This window comes from Petromyzon marinus, chromosome 52 (assembly GCF_048934315.1).
Source record: "Petromyzon marinus isolate PM22_M1 ecotype Great Lakes invasive population chromosome 52, UKy_Petmar_22M1.pri1.0, whole genome shotgun sequence".
NCBI lineage: Eukaryota > Metazoa > Chordata > Hyperoartia > Petromyzontiformes > Petromyzontidae > Petromyzon > Petromyzon marinus.
The window spans coordinates 2787641-2812260 of NC_133718.1; the positions used below are offsets into that span (position 1 = coordinate 2787641).

The 24620-nt window shown below is 52.4% G+C and overlaps 1 protein-coding gene across 7 annotated transcripts in view; it reads right to left on the minus strand.

Moving 5' to 3' along the window:
• SCAPER (S-phase cyclin A associated protein in the ER) overlaps nt 1-24620 on the minus strand; it is a 219358-nt gene that overhangs the window by 175959 nt on the left and 18779 nt on the right. For 6 of the 7 annotated variants that reach the window (XM_076075118.1, XM_076075115.1, XM_076075121.1 and 3 more), the window contains exons 3-4: nt 24366-24463; nt 2470-2712 (exon numbers count right to left, since the gene is read on the minus strand). In XM_076075118.1, the coding sequence (XP_075931233.1) occupies nt 2470-2712; nt 24366-24463 (341 nt within the window). The remainder of the gene's footprint in view (nt 1-2469; nt 2713-24365; nt 24464-24620) is intronic. The other variant, XM_076075117.1, reaches the window with a different exon arrangement.

A 24620-nucleotide genomic window follows, 5' to 3' on the forward strand; every position in this document is an offset into this window, starting at 1 on the left:
GGCTGGATACTCACGGAACAATTGCGAGCATAATCAGCGACAAAAATAAAAAAAGCGAAAACAGCGGCTGCTGAGTGGGCAGGTGGGACGGCAGGTGAGGACATTTGTGTTCGCGAATAACGGCGCCCGGGCGCAGCAACAACAAAAAAACCCCGAGCGGAGCGGCGGGTGCGTCGACGGTGCTGCCGACGTCGTCTGTGTCTCACGTCGCACCTGCACGGGCCCCCTCCACGCTGGCTCCCACCTCCCGGCTCGCGGCTCTCCTTTGCAATGCTGGCGTTGCCACAGGCGAGGAGGCCTTTGTGCCTCTCGCCCGCCCGCCCTCCCGCCCGCCCGCCCGCTTGCTTTGTGTGATTGCGTGGCACCACCGGCCCAAATGAGACACTAAAAAAAAAACGACCCGCCACCACTTCCAAATTCCAAACACTTGCACAATAAATCAGCAAGGAGGGCTTCTCAAAAACTGACAGACGCCAATTTACCGTTTTAGCGTCCGATCTCAAGACCTGCCTGCTGCTATCCTTTTCATCGCCTCTCTCCGCATGCGCGTCTGGCTTTTGCTTGGAGACCGACGGCGGTTATTGTGATTGCGGTTGTGGTGGATGGTGGCTGCGGTGGCTGCGTTTGCGGTGGAAGGTGGTTGCGGTGGTGGTGGTTGCGGCGGCAGTGGTTGTGGCGGTGGTAGTGGTTGCGGCGGCAGTGGTTGCAGTAAGTGGTGGTGGTTGCGGTGGATGGCAGCGGCGGTGGTTGTGGTTGCGGCGGTAGTTGCGGCGGTAGTTGCGGTGGTGGTTGTGGCGGTGGTGGTGGTTGCGGTGGTTGGCGGTGGTTGCGGTGGATGGCGGTGGTTGCGGTGGATGGCGGTGGCTGCGGTGGATGGCAGCGGTGGTGAATGTGGCTGCGGCGGTGGTTACGGCGGTGGTTGGCAGGGGGGTGGTGGAGAGAAAAAAACAAAAAGAAAAAGCAACCCCCCTCCCCCAGAAAGCACTCGTGCCCACCGCACACCGAACAATGGGAACCCTGAAAGGTGGCACTTGAAACCTGTTTGTGTTGAATGTGCGCTCATCGCCGGCTGGGACACCATGACGAGTCTTCAGCGTGCCCGACAGACGGGGGGGGGGGGGGGGGGGCCTTCTCGAGCTGCAGCCGAAGCGCAGCCACTTGGCGGATTGAAACCCGAGCGAGTGAGTGCGTGCGTGCGTGCGTACGGCGTGTGTGGAAGCTGCCGGGATTCGGATGATCGTTCTGCAGGCCCCCACGACACGGAGGACCCATGCGAATAACGGCGCCGGGGGACAGCGACAACAAAAAAACCCCGGCGACAGGTCGGCCTGCGCCCGGTGCACAATGGGGCGACGTCGTTTCGTGGCCGTCCGCGGCTTGCGCCGATAATGAGCTTTCGCCAGCGCCCGCGGAAACGTCCTCGTGAAACGCGTTTTTTGTGCCCAAGTGTGATCGGCGATTGGGACGGTGAGTAGGCGAACGAGCGAGCGAGCAGGCGGGTGGGTCCACAAAGAAGCATAGTCAGTTTACGAACAGCTGAATAAGTGGACAGGCAGGCGAGTAGGTGAACGAGGAGGTGAGTTAGTGAATAGGTAGGTGAATGGGGAAAGCAGGTGAATGGGTAAGTGAGGAAGGGAACCGGCAGGTAGGTGGGTGAACGACCAGGTGAGTACATTACGGACAGATGAGTATGTAAACAAAAATGTATGCAAGTGCACAGGCAGGTGAATAGGTTGAGTAGATGAATGGGCTAGTGTTTGAAACACCTTTGAAATAAGGCGCTGTATAAATATAGATAAGGGCAGATAAATAAACTAACAGGTGAGTGGATAACCAAGTAGGTGAGCGAACATGTAAGTGAGTAGGTGAAAGGGTAGGTGAGCGAGAGAGTGAGCAGGCAAGCAGGTGAGCCGGTCAGCAGGTAGATAAGTAAATTAAGAGGCAGGTGAGTACAGCGAGTAGGTCAACGGTTAGATAAGTTCACCAACTGCTGAGCAAGTAGCTGACGAGTCATTGGCTAAGTCAGCAGGTAAGTGTAAAGGTCAATGGGCAGGATTACATTCATAGCCAGTAGGTGAGTTGGTGAGAAGGTTGGGCAGATGAAGGGGTAGGGTGAGTAAGTGAACGGGCGGTGAGTAAATGGATGGGCTGGTGAGTAGACGAGCCGGGGAAGTGAGTAAATTAATGGCCAGGTAAGCAGGAAAACCGCTAGATAAGCGAACTGGTAAATGTGTTAGTGAACAAGCACATACGTAAGTGAATAGGTGGACATGTAGGCAAGCGGGTGAATAGATAGGCGAGGGGACACACGAGCAACTTAACAGACAGATGCATAGCATGAACCAACGATTGAGTGGGTAAAGGAACGGTTGAGCCATAAGGCTATAGGCAGGGTTCCGGTGAGCAGCTACGCGGGTGACGGGACGAGTGGGCGAGCCGGCGGGCAGCAGGGCGGCACGCGGAACGCACCTTGCACTCCACGACGCTCTGGTCGGTCTCGCAGGTCACGTAGATCTCGTCCACCGCTCGCCGCAGATTGTCGAACAGGTACGCCCAGTAGCGGGCGCGCAGGTCCGCCTTGCTGGGAGGCCTCGGTTTGCACGGGATCTTCTCGGAGATGCCACCCCCACCGACGCCGGCGCCCCCGGCGCCGCTGGCGCCGCCACCGCCGCCCAGCAGCTGCCCAGCTTTGCGCTCCCCACCGTCGGGCTGCTTTGTGGAGCGAACGCACGGAGAAGGACGAGAGAACACGGTCGGCACGGCAGCGAGAGCGACACCCGCAATCCTGTTCCTGGTTTTTATTTTATATTTTATATTTGCGATTGCCGAGCACAGGGCCACAGGCCCAAAACGACAGGCGCCTCTGACTTGTGTCAGCGACTCGCTGCACGTATTTTGTACGTGTTTTTAATCGGACTTATATCAAAGAGCACCATTGAGGGTGTAATATTTAAACTTTTGCACGTCATCATTTTCTTCCATAAGACGATGGAAGAAAATTCCAAAGAGGAGCAGTGTGAGGGAAGAAGCAGAAATATGAGTATAGTGCCCTGCAATGGGAAGAGTGTGGGTGGGTGGGTGGGTGAGTGAGTGGGTGGGTGAGCGAGTGGGTTGGTGTGTGGATGGGTGAGCAAGTGGATGTGTGAGTGAGCGAGTGTGTTGTTTGTTGATGTTGTCGTGACCTGCAGTGTGGTGGTGGTTGAACACAGTGTGGATGCGACGACGGTCAGTCTGGTGGTTGATCGAGTCCTCGACACGCGTGGAGGAATGGGCGAATGAAGTTCACGGTGTGCTGTGCTACAGCCAGAAGGCCAGTTGTGATTCTTGAATAAAAATTCACCATCACACTCATGATGCGTACACAGATTCGTGGATGTGAGAATCCGTTATTTATGAAAAATACACGCAAATCATGAACTAACGCACCTTTCAGACGCACGGTACATTCCAATAATAAACATACTGTCTGGTGTGACAAGGACACGCGCATTATTATTTACCGAGCTTAATGTTGGGATTTTATAGGGTTCGCTGAACCAACACCAAATTTAATATGATGGGTTTACTTTGGTCACAGGACTGAGACGATCAACTCACTGCAGTTGAGAACACGTTTGCAATCGCAGGCTACTGCCTGAATCCGCGCTACCCGGCTCCCTCTGACAGCGGCAGTGCGAGCCTCCCTCAGCTGGGCAGTCAGCCAAGCCAGTGAGGATGCATGTCGGGGGGGGGGGGGAGCAGCACAGACAGGTGGGAGTTGTCGAGAGGGAGATATTAAGAAGCACCTGTGTGGAGGTGGCCGAGTGGCTCGGAGGTCAGAGTGCTGAGCCAGTACAGCTGACGACGGCCTGGGTTCTAATCCAGGGTTTGGCGCGCCTGTGATTAGACTGGATTCCCAAGTGTAAGGGATATGATGGTCTCAGTCTGGTCACCAATGACTGCTCAAAAATAAACCCATCGTTCGATTTGGTTGCGCACTTAATCTGGCTAAATTCCCGCACCAGGAATTGAATGCGTTTGTTTGACCGTAATACAACGAACATGAAAGTGCTGCCCGCCTACTGTACTGTCCGGAGGTCACCGGAATGGATCTTTGAAGTAGCTCTGTGCTATCCGCTTCCACGGGCCGTTCTCTCATACGAAGCATTGCACCGGTCTGCAAGCGATCCCATGAGAGCCTCGGTGAGTCTCATAACTCTTTTTCAGGAGGGTTCTGTTAAGTTTATGCAGTGGGGGAGGGGGGGGTGATGATTTCTAACTATATTCCAATTGAGTAAATTTGCGGGTAATGTTTCAAATTTGGACCACGACACCAGCGCACGGAGGCCTACCCTCGTGCCACGTCCACTGTGCAGCAGATGGCGCCTGTTTCTACGCCAAATAAAAACACCCGCACTAATAACCAGGGAGGCCGCTGGATTCGAACCGTGAAGCTCCGCAGCAAGTGGCGAACGCACGACGGCTAGGCCACGCCACCGACAGGACAGTGGGAACACGCTCGGGACAATATTGGGATAAAATTTACAAAAACATGTGTTAAAATCGCCGAGACGTCCGTACATCCCGGGGTGCATCGGGGGAGTGTGCCAGACAGGGCAGCAGCAGCAGCAGACGGGGAGGAGAACGAGCGATGTAAACACCGTGAGGAGGGCGGGAGAAAGGCTGTCCGGGGAGTGTGCGGGGGAGGAACGTGCCGAGATTGATCGCCGTGCCTGGTGGTGGTGGTGGTGAATGGTCCGATGGTGGCAGCGATGGATGATGGAGGTGATGATGATCATGGTTTTGACATGATGATGATAATTTAAATGTGACCGTTTGTGATGCCGATGACAAAGTGCCTTCGCATGCAATTGGATTATCATCATCATTGTCACGGATGGCAGTGATGCGTGAAGTGCGTTATCGGATTGGCTGGAGACTTGAAGGTGACATCAACCCCCACTCAAGTGCAATGCGAGTCTTCGTGGTTGGAGGAATTCTAAAGGCATTCAGGAGGCTAAAAGTGACGAGACCGTTGACGATGTCGATTACACAGCTGATCTGAGGGATTGTTGCCTTCACGACACGCGGCTCAGATCTAAGCACTGCTGAATGACGGCCTTCTCAAGCCCCGAAGCCGTCGCAATGTTCGCGACGACAATGGCGACAAAAGCCATCGTTTGCGAAGGATTTATATCTTTGTCGATTGACAAGAGACGCCGACAACAACGGCAGTGAAGCTGACTAAATGTGTCCAGATCGCCGTCAATGTACATTTACAATGACGAATTGGCCAGCGTTTAATGCGGTGCTGGCGACGACGAAGTTAATTTTCAAACAACCGCGGGCAGAGCACCGCGATTAATTCTCAAATCAGGGCCACAATGACCGTTTCAGTACACGACAAAGCATTCTAAACTTAAGCACGCACCCTAATTGAAAGCGAGTATCCTTTCAAACGACGCAAAAGTGGAAAAAGAGACCGCACGTAGCTTTAACGAGAGAATATTTTAATCGCCGAACATTTGATCATTTTTCTCTTTTCACGTGGCAAAAGAGAGACGTGCAGAGTTTACTTTCTGATGGCTCACAATAGAAACTGCATCAAAGCAACCAGCCCCTCGTGCTCCTTTTGTGCCAGCGGACTGATGGTAAAGCTATCGAGAGTAATGGTGCAGCCCTGCACCTGCCTGCTCACGCCAATGCTGGCAGAAAGAGCCTCCACTCGAAGCGGCTCCAGAAAGCCCCTCTAGAGAAGGCATTTTGGGTCCACTCTTCCACTCTGACCAGGTGTCTTAGAAGAGATACGAGTTCCCAAACTTTACCCCATACCCCACCACACACACTACCTGCCAATCGACTATCTGTTGTGCACCCATTTATTCCGCTGGGTGGACAGAGGCAAGCGGTGGGGGGGGATTTGAGAAACTCGTGCCATTGTTCAAACCATCGCGCCTGGAGATCGAAGAGGCCACCTCCTGACTGCAAGTTCCACCGTGCTCGCCATTATCCTACAGCAGCAGCAGCAGCAGCGTCCCTACGCCATTGTGCGACAGTGTGCACGCAGAAGCCGACGCGGTTTTTGTTGGCTCTCCGTGCTACGCACTCGACACAGCGACTGGATTTTCCACCGAAAATGTGTAAATAAACTGAAAAGTGGCGAGGCGGCCGAGAGTAGCGTGCGAAAGTAGGGTTACTGACACGGCAAGACGAGGCCACACAGCAGTTTGTTTATTTATTTATTACAAAGCAAGCTTGCTGGGCAACAGGCTCAAAAGCACAAAAAACGTCAGGCAGCCCGCAACAATCGGCACCATTGAAGGTGTAAGAAACAAGGGCTTGCACGTGTCTTGATTTAAACAAATGTCCCAAGAACATGGCAAGGAAGGAGTATGTGGGAGCAAGGCCGTAGCAAAGGAGTCAACATTTGGGAGGGACCAAATCTTCCAGGGTGTCTGGGGGTCCCAACCCAGAAAAATATATAAATTTGAAAACTCATTTTCTGCCTAAAATATTAAAAAATTCACCGACACATGGGATATTTTTTACAATAATGTCTAATAGTGTATTGTATTACATTGCTCTGTTTTTACTTTTTTACCATTTCTTGTTTCATTGTATGTAATGGCAGAAATTAGGGATTAATAAAGAACAACCATAACCACAATCATATAAACAGAAATCTATGGATTGATTTACATGAAGATAAGTCCAGACATTGTGGCCAAGGTTTAGCAAATTGTTGTTTTTAGTTATATAGCATAGCAATTCTTTTTATAGCAATATATTGGGGGGGGACATTGAGCCAATTTGAATATATTGGGGGGGATGGGTCCCCCCCCCAATATATTATAATTACGGCCTTGTGTGGGAGAGATTTCTAAAAGTGCAGCAGTGCAACGGATCTTATCAGTGAGTGTGGTGGTTGACCACAGGATGGATAGCGAGTGGAAACAGTCCAAGTGATTTTCTGCTCAAATGAGCTTTGACGCAGCGCTCACCTCACATTTACAGCCCTGGCCCAGAAGTGAAATTTCCTTCTTACTATGGTGGGGGCAAGTCGATCCATAGGACAAGCAATGCTGATTTGTGCCCAACAAAGTGTTAACAATCCTACGGACCCTGCAGAGATGATAAGGCCGAGACAACCCCCAACATTCCGACCGCAAGCCGCTTGCTGTACCGCTGTGAGCCGCCTGGCTCGATGGACATGGCAAGACCGGGAAGAAAGTTAAATCTTTTTGATACGAGGCTTGAGCGCGCATACAAAGAGTGTGCGCGAGTGTGGGCGCACACACAGAGACAAAGATCCCCCGTATAGCCTTAACACACTGCTGGGGCAAGTGCTGTCAGCGAGCACCTATGAAGGCTGGAAAGGGCACACGAGGGGGTGTGTGGCCAGCACCACACCCGGCCGCCTTTGTCTCCCAAGTGCAGATATTTACACATCGGACCAGGGACTAATTTAAGGCTGAGTCGACCTTGGGAATGCCCACTACCGGTTGAGATAATCGTCACTGGCGGTGTTCGCCGTGAGCGGGAATCGAACTCGGTGGCCGGGTTCGTAGCGAAGCGTAGCGCTAACCGCTGCACCACCGCTCCCCACACAAACACACACACACACGTGCACACACACAGGCCAACGGACACACGTGCGCACACACACGGGCAAACGCGAGTTTTATCCACGTCCATTTATGAACACTTCTGGTAGCTCTGGACAGAGCACCAGGGGACCCTTAATGGACTCGCTGAAGCTCAGAGCGAGCGCGCTGCACGCACCTCTCTCTCTCTGCCCCACCCTACCCTTCCATATTCCCCGCCTGGCTGATTTTATCTGACCACCTCCCTGGCCGCTGGTGCCGACGCCACCACCGCTACCACACTCAGTGTAAAAAAATATATCTGTTAAAAAAGCACTCCTACCAACCAGCCCATCCCTCTTGCAATTTTGCAATAAAAGAAACCATCATTACGCCAAAAATATCTCTACCCGGCACGCGGAGAGAAAGGAAGGCAGAAAATGCCCGCGTGAGATTCAATTGGTGCGCGGTACGAAAGTGGTCGGATTAATACGGCACGACGTCACTTTCCCGAGGACCGCGGTATCGGAGAACACTGTGAAAAGTTCGGATTTGCGAACATCGACAGAATATCTCACAAATACTACACAAGGTGTTGACGGTCAATTGGTCACGACAGATGAGTGGCGGTCGGATATGCGGCGTGGATTTGACTTCATCCTCCCCCGTCCATGGCCCATCAGCCTAGCCGCCCCTAAGGTCGCCATAACGTTAACAGCGACTAAATAATCAATTCGGAATTGGTTATGCAACTCAAGCAGGATCCTAGCAAACACGTCTTGGTGTTCAAGGATTAGCCCACGTACATAAACGACTTGTGACGTGAATCGCTATCATCACGTGAGCCATGATCAATCCACTGCTGGATGAAGGCCTCTGCGTGTCATCGACCATCCCTCCACGGTCCCGCGATGCAACAGTTCGTCTAGCTTCTACATGTGATCCGATTTCCCGGCTCCGTCTCCGCGGTGGGACGTACTCTTACGCATGTTTTTCACCCCCACCATGGGCTTCCGCTCTGTCATTAGTTCTTGGCCACTGGCCATGAGGAGTAAACCCAAATTATATCACTAACTCTGGTAAAAAATACATTCTGGTGCAGTGGGCTAAGAAGATTAAGCACTGCAGTGCCTGGCCTAGGCCGACAGAGTAATGGTGTGGGAGATGCCTTATTTATATTGGCACATGGCCTTAACATTTGTGGCAGAGCAAGCCCATGTGTATGTACGTACGTATGAACGCACGATGATCGTGAATGTACACAATGACATTAATAATACAATGTACACATATAATCCATTGCTGGATGAGGGCCTATCCTATACTTTACCATGCTGGTCGGCTGGTGAAGGTACGGAGCGGAGATGTAGGAGCACTGAAGTGCAGTACAACACTTGATCTTGCTGCACTGACCACCATGTAGCTTCGCAGTCTATAAGACCTGGTATTTTGTTGATCGCCCTTCCAAGCACTATCCAGGTTCCACTCCGCTTAGCTTCTGAGATCTGATGCATTCTGGGAAACGTGGTCACGTGATGTATGGTAATGATTAGGGTTGTGACAAAGCGTCAATTCAAAATTTAGCATAGATTCTTAAACCCACAACGCAATGAGTTGGGGAAGCGAAGGGGAAATCATTGAGCCACGGGAAAACGACGCACAAATTTACCCACATACGGACCATTAACACAGTGACGCCAGTTAAATTCCTAGCGATGGGAGAGACTCCGTGGCGAGTGATTTCTGAACTGGTGCTGGGCATTTCCGCATTCAGCAACCCACACCGATCAATGCGGTGAAGTATGGTCAAACACGCCTTGACCCTGGACATTCCTTCACACCACCGACAAGGCGCGCGGGGGGCCTTCATCCAGCAGTGGATTGAACAAATGACTGCAACATTAATATTATGCAAATGTAAACACGTGGAGTGCTGGAATAATGTGATGAGATTTGTGCAAAGGCATACAAGCGTCGGGAACACATTCACGAACGTGCAGGAATACGCGTGCACGAACACATACACCCATACACACACACATGCACGCACGAACGTACACCGAACCCACGAAGGCACCCATTATTTGTCTACACAAAGGCACAAAAGCGCACAATAAACAAATACCAGGATCTCCGCCATGTGGCCTTACAGACTGCCGAAGCAAGTGCTGTTAGCGAGTACATATCAAGGCCAGTACAGCACACAAGGGAGTGGGGGGGGGGAGGGTGTTGTTGCCGGCCACCTTTGTCTCTCCAGAGCTCATGTTTGTACACACCGTGCCAAGCAAGAGTAACACCCCGGTTCACGTCGGGGATGCATTCCGGAAAGGTGCGACGGATGAATATCGAAACGACGTAAATCGAAGAAATTTACGGGGTCGGTGGGTTTGATGCAAAGCCCGAGAGGCGACGGATAACGAGAAAGGAAGGAGGAAGCCGTCAGCGATGTAAGCGTGCGGGTTGAGGCGACGCAAGTCAGGTAGTGGTATTGATAGAGTGGCGACGTTTTTGCAAAACTACGTGAATGGGGGAAGGTGTATAATCGGGATACTTGTGATGAAGGATGAGCTGAGCTTCAGGAATCCCAGAGCATGTTCAGATACCATGTGTCACGGACGTTAACCTATTCATGGGCAGGAATTGAAAGAAGGTCACTGGTATTGTAACTCATTGCACAAATGACTACGCGACACATATAAACAAAGATTCCCCCGTATAGCCTAAAACAGACTGTTGGGGCAAGTGCTGTTAGCGAGCACCTATGAAGGCCGGCAGGGCACACGAGGGTGTGGGTGGCCAGCACCACACCCGGCCGCCTTTGTCTCCCTCGTCGCGATATTTACACACCGCGCCAGTAACTCATTTGAGGCTAAGTCGACCTAGGGGAGGCCCAGGACCGGTTCAGATAATCGTCACTGGTGTTGGCCGTGATCGGGAATCAAACTCGGGTCGCCGGATTCGTAGCGCGGCGCACTAACCAATGCCATGCATGCTCACACACATATAACAACGCACATACGTATGAAAAAACAAGACACACCCACACGAATAACAGCACCACCGATGCTGTCCATCACTGGAAATTTAATCCAGGTTGCAGGTATCATATCACACGCACACATACACAGATCCCCTGTACAGTATTATGACTGTCAGGGCAATGGCTGTTAGCGAGGACCTTTTTAACAAGGTGGTGGTGTGGCAAACACGACGCCTGGCTGTCTTCGCCTCCCCAGGTAAAACGATGAGTTGACTTTAAGGCCCAAGAAAAGTTCTGATGCGAGTCGCCACCGATGTAAGCCGTAGGCTGCGAATCTCACTCAAGGCTCAGAGTTCGCGTAGCGTGTTATTGTAAACCACTGCACAACCGCTCCTCAACGTATAAATATTCTCTGTATATCTCACACAGACTGTTGGGGCAAGTGCTGTTAGCGAGCACCTAATAAGACCACATCTGCATATGAGGTGGTGTGGTTAGCATCACACCAGGCCACCCTTCATCTACCCAGTGCTGATGTTTACAAATTGTACGAGGTACTCATTTAAGGCAGTCAACCACGACGGGTTGAGATATTTTAATCGAACTCGGATCTCCACGTTTGGAGTGCGGTGCGCTCACCACCGCGCCACCGCTCCCCACAGTACGCGCGCACTCACACACGCAGGCACGCATGTGCACAACGGTACACACAAACAGATGTTCAAGAACAATTACGTCGTAGGTGCGCGCGTGTCCACACCTACGCACGCACGGGTACACGAGCGATTGGAAGCACAAACGAACATGCGCGCAAAGATGCACGTGGGCGCGCACACGCACACGTGCCCACGCGCGTGCGGGGAAGGGTGGGTGAGCGGGAGAGAGAGCGAGAGAGCGAGCGAGAGATCCAGCGAGAGAGAGAGAGAGTGAGCGCGAGCCTGTACAAATGTGACCCAGTGGAATGGTAGCTTACTTGCCCTGCTTTTAAGAAAATCGATGGTCGGACAAAAAGCACGAGTGCTGCGACAGCCCAGAGCGATCGTTACCGCGGGGCCTGCGAGTCATGCTCCTACAAGGATGTACAAAAATCCCAGAAATACAACAACAAAAATAAATAAGAAAGCCGGCGGTCCCCGTGCGTCGGTGAATGCGGCGCATGCTGCGTTGCGAGTGAGTGTGTGTGTATGTTTTTTTTTAATTTGAGAGTAAATAAATAAAACGTACACAAGAACGCTCTGCGTGAATTGCCACGCGCGTTGCGTAGAAAGAAAAACGGTGGCGCAAGATAAAGGAGGTTCGAAAAAAAAGTAAGGAAAATTAAATAACGATATTAACGCCAACACCTTGGGCTCGGACAGCTGTCCGTGGCGTAGCGACAGCACGCCGCACCGTTAATCCGAACATTTCCAGTGAGAACCTCCCGCTGCAACGTTCCAATTTCAAAAGTGATTGGCAGTCGTGCGGATACAATGTTGTGACGGGCCCGGGCTTGGACTGGTTTTTCCTCAACTCCCAGCTGCACGCCCGCCAAGGATCGTGACACTGCACGCCGCCGACGACGATGACAGTAATTCTTAGACGCAACAAAAAAACGTTCCTGCAGTATTTTCCTCTTCTTTGTTGCTGTTGTAAATTCTACGATTACGTCTGTGAAGCCACCGCTGTAAGCAAACCAGAGGAGCAGAGATGCAGATCTCGGGCCGACGCGCGAGTGAAAGCTTGTCGCTTGTGACGATGAATTCACGGAACCGAAAGAGTGTTAACTGTCAATTATCCACGGGGAGGATTTGTCCGGGTTGCGGATTAACCATACCTGCAGAAAAGAAACGTCTTTGAGCGAGCGCCGGGTTAATTATCATCCCGCACTTCCGATGAGCACGGTCGGCTCCGTACGTTGGCGAAAGAAGTTCAACACGCTGGACATAGGAGTCTGCTCCTCGCTCGTCGGAGGGGGCAGCAACGCGGTGCCCCATGCGAACCGCGGACGCGTCGCGAAGCGAGCCGCTCGCCAAGAGAAGCGATGAGCGCAAACGTTGCGTGTCCCACATCTTCACCCCCCCCCCTACTCCGCGCGTATGGGAAACCATCGAGAGTATTTTTTTGTTGTAATCGAAAGTGCTTTGCGAAACCGTAGAGCAAAAGCATTGTTTCGATGCGCAAGATGATAAAAGGCTGCAAAAACGCGGAGGAAATTAAAACGAGTTAAAAGGGTGTAGGATATGATTTTTTTATTATAATTTTTTTTTATTTCGTCACATTTTGTATTTCTTCACGTTTATCGCGAGACTAATAATGCACCAGAGGCGATGAAACAACTGTCCACAGGTTTGACGCGCAACACCTAGAGGCGAAATACGCCTCTCATCGCAAATTTGAGTACACGACCGACGAGAACGCAAACACAAAATAAAGCAACTGCAACTCATCTGGCGTCGTCGATTTAGAACTCCCCGAATGCGAGGTCGCGTCTGATCGCCTTATCGTACGTGCACACGAAATTAATTTCGAACGAGGGGCCAAAAAAAAACGCAACAAAAATCTGCCGATCTTAGCAACAACAAAAAAGTGAGCAAACCCTGGTAAAAAAAAAACACAATGAACTCGGTAACGACGATCACTCAGGCGACTCCGCGCTCCCGCCGTTCCTGCCGACACCGGGCATATGCACATCAGCCCCCTTTGTGCCGTTGTCACTCACGGCGGCGGCGGCGGCGACAGCAACCCCCCCCCCCCCCCCACGACACCCACCGCCCCCCCACACCTCAATCGCGAAATCAGCGTGGGTCCGTATAACAACGGTCCCTTTGCAAACGCGACGTCAGGCTGTGAACGGCGCGTTTTGTCACCCGCTGCGCTCAACCGTTTTCTCCTTTAAGAGAAATTAACGGTTCCATGTAAATGACTCACACACCTGGTTAGGCTCCAAATGCAATTGCGACCGACTATGCTCTGTTGGATTCTACGCGCGTGTCTCTGTGTGTGCGTGTGGCGATTATCGCTACACTGCGCTACGAACCCGGCGACCCGAGATCGAATCCCGCTCACGGCCAATGCCGGTGACGATAATCTGAACCGGTCCTGGGCCTCCCCTAGGTCGCCTCAGCCTCAAATGGGCACCTAGTGCAGTGTGTACAAATCGCCATTAAGGAGACAAAGGCGGTCGTGACTGCAAGGATCCATTTTTTTTCTTGCTGTAGTTTTCACACCTGATGATGATTGCTTGTGTTGCAATTGAAACGTCGTGATTTAAATTAGAATTATTTTATATTTTATACCTACGTGACTTTACCGAAAGAACCAAAGTCTATGGATCCTTGCAGTCACGAAAACTTCAAATCTAGTTAGGGGGTCCACTCTGTAACAAGGGCAGGGCTCCTCAAGATGGAACCGTACCGCCACTTCCATCGATGCCTCGAAACTCGCTTGCCCACCATTTGGCTTACGAACTCGAGAAGCAAACGCAAATTGGAGGGGGGCGAGCCCCTGTGAACGCGGCTGCAACGGTCAGACAGGCGGAGCACGAAGCGGTCTTTAATCAACGTTTCCCCAAACGCGATGGGTGTTGTTGTTGTTGTTTACCCCGATGCACACGGGGGAAAATCAATTTCCCGGCGATTAATTTCTGAACTTCAAAGTGAGACAACTAAATTACAATGGGGCTACGCGCGGCGGCGGTGACAGGAGCAGCGCGCGTGAGCGCACGCGATCATCGCGGTGCAAACGCGGTTTGATCTGCAAGCTGGGAGTGCAGCGGGTGTGTGGGATGGCGGGGTTGGGTGGGGTGGCGTGGGGTGCGTTCCACTGCTACATTTTATGGCCTACGACGGTGTTGGGGGGGGGGTGGAGATATTCGTTGGGGGAGGCAAGCGGAAGGCAAGAGGGAGGCCGGGGGAGGACGGGAGGGAGGAGTTGAATTTCCGTGGACATTTACGACGGTCGATGGACGCGTCCGGAGCCGTTGTGGCGGGGAGTTACGAAGTCGAACCTTGACCGAATAAGCGCCGGCGGACATGCCACGTCCGTCCTGGCAAGCAGACTCGCACAAACGCTGCTCGTTAAATCGGGAAGCGGACATGTTGCCCCCGCTTGTTTGTCGGAGGGCGCCGTGGTGTTTTCAGCAACGCCCGAAGAGCTCGCGACGTGTGACGGTTGACGCACCGGGCCCACGGGCACATGCTGGACCACGATGTTTGCAGCCCTTTACCATTTCCACTGCGGGACCAATGGCGTGCCGCATCAGCCATGAGGATAACATGATCATACCACGGTGGTTCAGTGTGGATTGGTGAAAGCTGGGGGGGGGGGGGGGGGTAGGCGAGGGTTGGGGGGGGGGGACAGGTTCAGACAGAGATATCACTCCCCGCTGACGCGAGCGATGGCCAGGAACAGAACTCCGATCGCCGGGTTGATAGCGCAGTGTGCGAACCACTGCACCGCCGCTCCCCCGACCCCCAATGACCTGGTCATAAACTAAGGTCGTCCATCTCTATCTGTCTCGCTGGTGAGACTGATGATGCCACAGGATCCATTGTTAGCCACTTAGCGGCATATGGCGCTTCCTTTTCAGAGCAACGCCCCACAGCGATGCAGGGGCGGCCATGCAAATGGAACGTTTACCAGGAGCACAGGTTTGCCAAAAATGTTACCGTTGACGCTTTCCAGCTCAACGCGCTGAAGCATTAGCTCCGTCCCTCCGTCTGTAACACGGGGGTCACAAACAACTCTCGTGCAGGTGATCCAATATATAAAACATAAAGTAGTGTTGCTCTTTAGGAAGGGTTCGCCCAACAATAGGGACACAAAAACGGGAGCAAAACAACAAAAAACACAATTTACAAAACTATCTCTTGCCCTGAAGGCTACGTGTCCACACCGCGAATAAACGCCTATAACGGCAAACTCGCATTGGAAAGCGTTGCAGAAGGCCATGCATATGCACGATTTTTCTTCTTTTTCCATTCACTTATTCATGAGATCCCAGGAGCGCTTCAAAGCGGTTCGGGTAGCCGGTTCTAACCCTCGGGTCTCTCTCACACTCCACGGTGCCTGTGGCAGTAGCAGCGCAAGGAGCAGCAACATCGTTTTACTATTTCATTAGGAGCCCATCTGTGTCGCTTCGAATCCAGCTCACTCTGTGCGCGATGCCCTGTACGTACAAGAGGAGATTAATAATCGAGAGCACGGCGCCGAGTGTTACCCAAGCATGTTCACGGGTGGAAGTGTGTGTTCCCTCTGTCTTCGACTCATGGACAGTTTTATAAGTAGATTTAGTTTTGCCTTTACGTGGTGGTAAAATGATCTACTTGCGATTGTGCGCATGCGTGCGTTCGTGTCTATGCGAGTGCATGAACGTGTGCGTCTCGCCACGGGTGCGTGCATGCGTTTGTGGTCTCTGTGTTCGAGTACGTGCGCGCATCCATGTACGTGCGCGCATGTGTTTGTGTTCTCACGTGTTTACGTGTTCTCACGTATGCACATGTTAATGTGCATATGCGCGTACACGTACGCGCATATGTTTGTGTACACGTGTGTATATGTGTGTGTGTGTGTGCGGTAGAATTTGCCCCAACAGTCTGTTAGGGCTATACGGGGGATATTTGTTTATATGTGTAGCGTAGTCATTTGTGCAATGATTTACAATACAAGTGACCTTCTTTCAATTCCTGCCCATGTTTTTTTTTGTGTGCGGTAGCGTGTGCTACTCATCTGCGCCTCCCCTAGATCGACTTAGCCTTAAATGAGTACCTGGTGCTGACCTCCCACCCCCCTAGTGCGCTGTGTCACACTTCAGAGGTTGCTCGCTAACAGTCTGACAAAGGCTACACGGGGGATCTTCCGTCTTTTTGTGGGTCAAAAGCGGATGTTCGTCTTTGTGCGTGCACGTGCGTATACAAGTGTGCGCGCACATGCGCGCGAGTGAACGCGCGAACATGTAAGCGCGCGGATCAAGTCGCGCCCATACACGATACGCTGGGACACGCGTGGCGACGGGCGAGACAAACGCGCCGACACGGATGCCCAAAAAAAATCCCCCCCCAGCCACCACGACCACCACAAAAAGCGAGTGAGACAAAACGCGCACGCTCACACGCACGCTCACACGCACGCTCACACGCGGCGGCACACCAGCATCTGCTGCCGTGCCCTTGGCTATTTCGGATCGCGCAGCTGTCCGTCTCTCGAAGAGAAGGCAAAAACAAATAACAAACAAACAACAACAACAACCAAAATAACAAACAAAAGAGAAACGCGCCGAAATAAAAAGAAAAGCCGCGGAGAGACCGCTAGGCAAGGGTCGGACGCCGCCGATAACAATCGTGGGTAATTTGAGGTTCGGGGCCGATCGCTGATTGCGACGGGGCTGCTGGTGCAAACAAGCGCTGTCAACCATCCTGTTGTGAAAGACGTTTCCCCCCTTTTTCTGAGGCCGGCTGAAGGAACGGCAAAGCGGCATGCGGCCGGCGCAGGCTGCTAATTTTGTGCCCCTTAATTTTAGAGTGCTTTTCGTAAAATAAATAAATATAAACCTTATTCCTCCCGTACCACGACAATTACGTACTTTAATATTTTAGCTGCCGGTTGTGGGATCTTTTTTTGTGGGGGGGAGGCAGGGAAGTATTGTAGACACTTCCTCAGCATCGCTGCCCTGTCAAGCAGATGGCCGCCGCTATTTGATTAATTATGTACAAATTCACGCTTTTTTTGTAATCCGTCAGGGCACTCAGCGCAAATTGCTGATGGACCGGCCTGGTCAGGGGCTGTTGACGGACAAAGATTGCCCCCTACAGGCATCCGCGGCCCACACTTGGGATCAACGTGCTGACAAGGCCAGGAAGCCTCGAATTCCACACCCCCCCCCCCCCCCCCACCATCTCAGTGTTATTTTCACTCCAGGAGACCTTATTTCAAACGGCGTACAGACAACTCGGCTACATAGCGCATTAATCCCCTAATTTAAACTAATAGAACGTCAACGTAAAGCGATAATATGCCCACGCGGACAATTTTCCATTCCAACAGCAGCACACCGTTGCTGAGAAGCTGGGTTTAACTCCCATGTTTACCAGCCACCCTCGATGGAAACGCGTTCTCAAGTGTAGCCAGTTTTGAGCCCAGCCACCAATGACTGATGTGAGAATTAAACGTTATCGGTTTTGACCGCCACGCGACAAAACGCTGCTCCATCGCGGGGTGCATGGCAAATTCCGGCACCCCACCGTGCGGCTATTCGACGCAACGATCACCTGCGGCGGGCCCGTTCCCTAAACGTGGGGGGGGGGGGGCGGGAACGGTGATTCCAAGTGGACGCTTCATCTCTCGTTGGCATGACATCGGGAGCACAAACGGAACGACGTTTAAAAAAGTCAACGCAAAACGGGCACCGCCTTCGTCGGCAGAAACGTAAGCCAGATATTTATATTATCGTGGACGAGATATATACCACAGCAGATGATTTATTAAACTGCTTGGCCAAGGGTGCTCCACTGCAGTTGTTCCACGTGAGAAAAATGCGCGCGTTACGCAAGACATTTAAATTTCACGGGCAATAACACGCACAGTGATTTTTGCTGCACAGCCTGAGTTCACATGACAGCGAAATACTGACGCGCGCATGGTGCGGGAGGGATCACGTGACCCCCTCAGGGCCCATGAGGGGCCGCTCGGCATTGTGACCGCGTAATTTGTCGTGGTTGCACCCCCGCGTGGCTCTCCAATCGTGTTTCCAGGGGTTGTGCTGCGTGCTGTTCGGGACGACGTCCAACGTTTCGCTCCGAGTGTGGGCAGCTGCTTCGTCGTATTCACTTCCTGTAGAAGCTCCCAGCGTGTGGAGAGCAGACCGTCGGATGTCACGCAGAAGAAGCGTGTGGTTACGACCCAAAAAAACACGTCGGAGAGCCGCTGAGTAATGTGTACGGCTAATTTATTTATTTTGGAATTAAAGAGATATTATTGGGGGTTTTTTTTAGAATCAAACATAATTGAAAGATTCTCACTGCTAAAATGTTATTGAGTTTGTAACAGCATGTGTTATTAGGGTAGTACCGAGTTTTTGAGCCATAGTTCAAAGTAACCTTGCAGTTACAACGTAAAGACTCCAGTAAATGTATACACCTTAGCTTTGCTTAAGGTTTGTATGGTCATCGCCATCATCATGATCATCCATGATCAATCCACTGCTGGATTAAGGCCTCCGCCAGGATATCACCATCTCCCACGTTTCTGCGACGTAACAACCAGATAACGTTGCATATTATTTACCCCCCTTAAAAATACTATTTCACTCACACGGCGCTCAAATGCTAGAGGGGACAAGTTACTCGAATCGCACAAAACCTTATCCGGAGACAGCGTTGAGAGCCCCGTTTGATTTTTTTTTCAATTCCGCGGTGGCGGACACGTGTCGCCCGCGGTTTGAGCCCAGCAAGTCGATTTGTCCGCGGGCTGCGCCGACAAGCCACGGGGTTTAGCTGCACTTATACTTTCCGACAAGGCCGTGAAATATGCAGGGGCTGCAGCGCCTACATAATTGATGGTAATGGGCCGCGCACTCCGAAGGGGCTCCCTCCGGCCTCCTCGCCCGCAACTGATTTCGCGGCACGCGTTCCCTCGTACGGGAGCCGAGGCGGCGTGGCGCGCGCGAACGCGCGTGTACGGAGGATTGTGCGAATATAAGTTTGAATACGTACATACACACGCACACGTACAGACGCACACACGCGCGTACACGCGAAGACACACACGGTTCGCCTAGAGGGACGCGCGCACACGCGGAGGGGCACACACGCATGTACGCACGTACAGACGTTCAAATGCTCACGCGCACACACATAGATACAAAAACACTCGCGTGCATACACGCTTCCACACGCACGCACACATCTACATATACCTTCATGTTGACACAGAGCCATACACACCTACAGATGCTCACGTGCCTACGCGCACACACACACACACACAGATTTTCACATGCTGACACACACAAACTGCTAAAACATATAAGTATGTATGAGGGATTTGCCTTAATCTCAGAAAGGAAATAACATTTAATCCATCGGCCTGTGGGCCTTCTCATCGCTTCCCAGGAGTTGTGTTTAAAACATGGCGAACTTCAACTGGCCTCGGCTAAACTGGGATTCATCAGCCCGTTCAGAGTGTAATTCGGTAAACGTGTTAACATTCGCTAGAATAAGGTAATTTCTAACAATTAATAAATGTACAGCACTTTTTATTCACACTCGTCTAGAAGGCCAATTAGCACACCCTGAAGGTACACTAAATGTACACGAGCGGCTGGTCATGGCGAGTGGTAAAAAAAAAAAAATCTAGCAGCGGACGAGACGCGCCATGCTCTCGCGTGTGAAGCCGCGCACCCCATCCCAGCTCTCCTGTGCAGGAGCACCGCTAAGACATCACCGTTCCGGGCGGTGCTGACGTAGCCAGCGTCCCCCTTACGTCAGTGACAGCCACGGCGTCGTGCGGCTTTCATTTAGTCATTCGCTCTCCAAGTCGAGTCGACCGAAACAGCCCAACGTTTAGTAAAAACCCTCCGAAGGTATTCAATGTTGGTGCGAGAGGGGCGAAATTTTCAAACCTCTCCCCAAATATTGTCAATTCAACCAATCGGTTAACTCAGGATATATTTCCGTCACGAGCACGGCGGCGACGGCGGTGGGTAGTGGGTGGGGGGGGCGGTACGCACGCGTCAAGGTGCACGCGCCACTCAATCAGCAGAGAGCGAAACAAACACATCAAAGCGCTTCCTCCGCTAGCCATAACATAGCCCACTTACTTACAGCCCTGCTGGGATATTCGGCGAAGACCAAAAAAAAACAACAACAACAACCCCAAAACACCCCGGGAACCTGACCACGACATAAACCGGCGTCGACGCCGAAAGTTTTCGAGTCGACGGACGCCGAATGCCAAAGCGGCGCGGCGACTCGCGACGGCGGCCAGGCGGCCGACGGCGACGCAGAAATGGCGGCGGCGGAGAAGAAGAATGGCCAATGGATTCAACGGAGCTGCCCGCCCACCACCCCCCCCCGTCACCCCAGCTTGCCGGACGAGCAAAACATTCAGAGGAGGTGGGTGGGGGGGCCATTACCCCCCGAACCCACGAGCAAGCGGGCGTGCGGGAAGGAAGTCGGAGGGCAGGATATTTTACTGGCAAGGTCGCCGATTATAACCCGGTCGGAACGGCGCGACAAAGGCGCTCGTTATCACGGGCGAACACGCCGGAGTTAATCAGGGGTTCTCGCCGTGACCCGACAAGAGCTATTGAAGCGGCCCTTTCCTGCGATTGTGCGTCACTCGTCGCGCTACGCCGGCTACGCTGGGCTGCGTGGGGCTACGGGCAGGAGTGCAGGGGGCCGGGCGAGGCCGAGAGGACCGTGAGGGAACGAGGGAGGAGTGGGCAAACGTGAAGGAGGGGTTGCGAAACGTGTGAGCGCGCGTGTACGCGGGCACGCGACTGTTCGGCGATGAGCGCGCTCACTCATGCGTTCACGTTCACGACCACTCGTATACTCGCTCACCTCCGAGTCCACATTCACTCGTGAGTTCAGTCAATTGTGCTCAGGTCTGTACCCGCATTCACTCGTGTTCAAATTCACTCGTGCAGTTACATTTACTCGTGCCTTCTACGTTAACCCGGTACTGACATTCCCTTAAGTGTGCACATCCACACGTGTAAACCACGCGTTCACCCGTGAGTACGCATTCACTAGTATTTGCAACTGTGTGATCGCGTTCACCAGTGCGTCCCACAGTCACGCGTCCACTCGATTGTTCGTGTTCGTCGATGAACATCCATCTTCACCGACGCGTTCACGGTCACTCGCAGTTCGCTTGTGCGTTCACAAGTCACAAAGGCGCGCCCTTAGGTTGACGCGGGGGGACTCGCGCGTTCACATTTCAAGGCTGGCACGGCCCGGTTTTATTCGTTCGGGTTTTAATCGGTTTTTATATAAAACCGGAGCACCTGGATCCTGCCCAAATCCGGTTTCATTCGGTCTTATTAAAGTTAAGTCGGGATTTCGGTCGCACGCACGCACCCATCAGCGGCGTTCGGGCCGGGGCCCGGGCTCAGCCGCCACGCGCCCGAGTCACGCGGTGCGTTCGGCCCTCGCCCAGGCCTTCGTCGTCAGTTCGTCACTCGTCGGAAAGCCGCCATTCCAAGTTTTCCACACAATGTCCAACACAGTCGAGAGGCTCGTCTTCATTAAGTCGAACCTCGACGCGTTCTACGACTACCCAACGCCCGGCGACGGCGACAACACCGGCTCCAGCGGCGAGAGCGACGACGACGAGGAGGAGCAGGATTGAAGTGTGCACGGGACGCCGATAATAAAAACCAGGTTTTAATCGGCAAAATCGGGTTTAATTCCATTAAAGCCAATAACCCGATTTGTCGGGCAAAAAAAAAATCGGGTTTTTCCCACCCTTGTCACGTTTCGATCGCAACGACCCACGCGATCGCGTTCACTCTGGGAAAAAACCCGTGCGGCACGTTCACACATTCAGGCTCGCTCGCTCGCTCGTACGCTTCTCCTTCCAACAACACGTTCATCAACAGCGCTGCCTGGAAAGTAAAATTACACGGCGTGCAAAAGGCGGCGCGTGTCGGGCATCGGCCCCCCTGCTGCATCGTGGCCAACGGGCCTCAAAGATGGCCGCATCTGCCGCGTGACATTCCGCTGTAACTCGGTACCGACCGGCCTCTTGACACTCGCAAGAATGCGTAGATTTCGTTCACTAATTGCCGTTCATAACCCATCTTTCAGTGAAACTGAAAGTTTGTGAGTAAGAAAAATTGTAAAATCTATTTTTTTTCGAAATTTCAGTAGGTCTGATTTTTACGTATATGCGTGCCCTACATTTTCAGAAAGACAAATCTGTACCGTATACGCTTAATTTTGAGATTCTCTCCGTGTGTTATAGCCTCTCACTTGGTTCTCAATAAAAGCTGCCTCCCTTGGGTGGCCAACACCACCTCCCGGCCACCTTTGTCTCCCCTGGTGCTGATAATTTTACAAAAAGCAGCCACGTACTTATTTAAGGCTGAGTCGACCAGGACCAGTTCAAATATTCACCACTGTTCTTGGTTGTGAGCAGGAATCGAACTGGGGTCTGAGGGTTATTAGCGCAGTGCGCTTACCACTACACGACCGCTCCCCCACACAGACAAAGAAAAAGATCCCCCGGAGAGCCTGAACAGACTGTTGGGGCAAGTGCTGTTAGCGAGCACCTAATGAAGGCCGGCACGGCACACGAGGAGGTCGGTGGCAAACACCACGGCCGGCTGCCTTTGTCTCCCCAGTGGCGATGTTTTACACACCGCACCAGGTACTCATTTGAGGCTGCGCGCGTGTGCGCACGTGCACACCGTAGCAAGACCCTCTCAAAACAACGCAGGGCAAAGAGAGAGAGGGGGGGGAAAAAAACAACTTCTAGTTAAAGCAATGACTCAGGCGGCAAAACAGCTGCCCCGAGTGGGCCGCGATGCCCACTCTAAGCCACTCCTGGCGCTATTCCGACTCCCCTTCACAGGATCGTTGATCCAACCTGAAGCCACTTCAGCAGCATGCGTGCGTGCGCGCGCACGTGTGTACCGACCCACGCCGCACCGAACCGCACCAGCCCGTGCTACGGATATTCGAGTGGACGGGAGGCGAGAGAGGGAGAGCGGGGAACACTGGGTGGCCGAAGAGCCTGAGAGCGGACTTTGTGGGGGTTGGACGACTGGCCAGGCGGGTGGGCGGGCAGGCGGTTCTGTGCTTGGGACAGTTTTTTTTTTTGCCGCGTTCCTCGCTTTGCAGTTTTTTTTAAGTTTATTCTCGGGCCAGAGTCAAAATATGCCCAAGACAAATCTTCCAGCTTAAGTGGCTGGCTTCTCGGTGGGTGACGGTGCAGCTCTCTTGCACCGAGCCAGCGTCAATTTTGTTTTCGCGATTTTAAAGTTGCTCAGCGTCACTCGAGAAAGAGACCAAAATGTGAAAACTGTCCGTCGTGATGAAGGCTGATCTTCTGACAATGATAAGGGGTCTAAAGCAGTGGTTCTCAAACCGGCGGGCCTGCTCCAATCAAAACCGACTGGTCTCCGCGCACACGCCCAGGCTACCAAGGACACAATACCCAGCGATCATACGTCAACACCTCGAGTCAACGTCGTGCAAGGCATCTGCTTCACGTTGTGTATAAGTGTTGTTTTGTGTCAGCAAGGCAACGTTTTGACGTTGCGTGTTAGTGTGTGTTTTGCGCTAGTAAAGCAATGTTTTCACATCGTGTGTTAGTGTGTGTTTTGTGTTAGTAAGGCAATGTTTTCACGTTGCGTGTTAGTGCGTGTTTTGTGTTCGTAAGGCAATCTTTTCACGTCGTGTGTTTTGTGTTAGTAAGGCAATGTTTTCACGTTGCGTGTTAGTGCGTGTTTTGTGCTTGTAAGACAATGTTTTCACGTTGTGTGTTGGTGTGTTTCGTGTTAGCAAGGCAATATTTTCACTTTGCGTGTTAGTGTGTGTTTTGCATTAGTAAGGCAATGTTTTGATGTTGTGTGTTCGTGCGTTTTCTCGCCGCACCGACGTTCCCCGCGCAAATGTAAACATTTCTCCTGCACAGTATTCATGCCGCAGCCTGCCCCCCCCCCCCCCCCCACTCTGAAAGGCTTCGGGGGTGGGGGGCACGACCCCTGGGTTGAGAACTGCTGGCTTAACCTGTGCGTTGATCGAAAGTAGAAAAAAAAATCTGGCTCAGATGTGCCAGCGGTAAAGGGGGAGCCAAAACGTACAACGCGCCATGATGGTTTCGCCATTCGCTGTGCTCACCCGTTTGCCGGGCTTCGAAGGGCTCCCCGCGAGCTGCTGATGAGCGCTGTTGGCGCTTTTCGCCCGGCGGGACTGCGCAGACAGATGCTTCAGTTTTCCTACAAGGAGAAGAAAATATGAATTTAGATCGTTGTGCTAAATCGAGGAGTGTAACATCCGTGATTCAAGCATCAAGTTATTTTGTTTAAATTTCGATTTAAAGCTTTCGTGACTGCAAGGATTCATCTTCTTTGGTTCTTTCGGTAAAGTTACGTA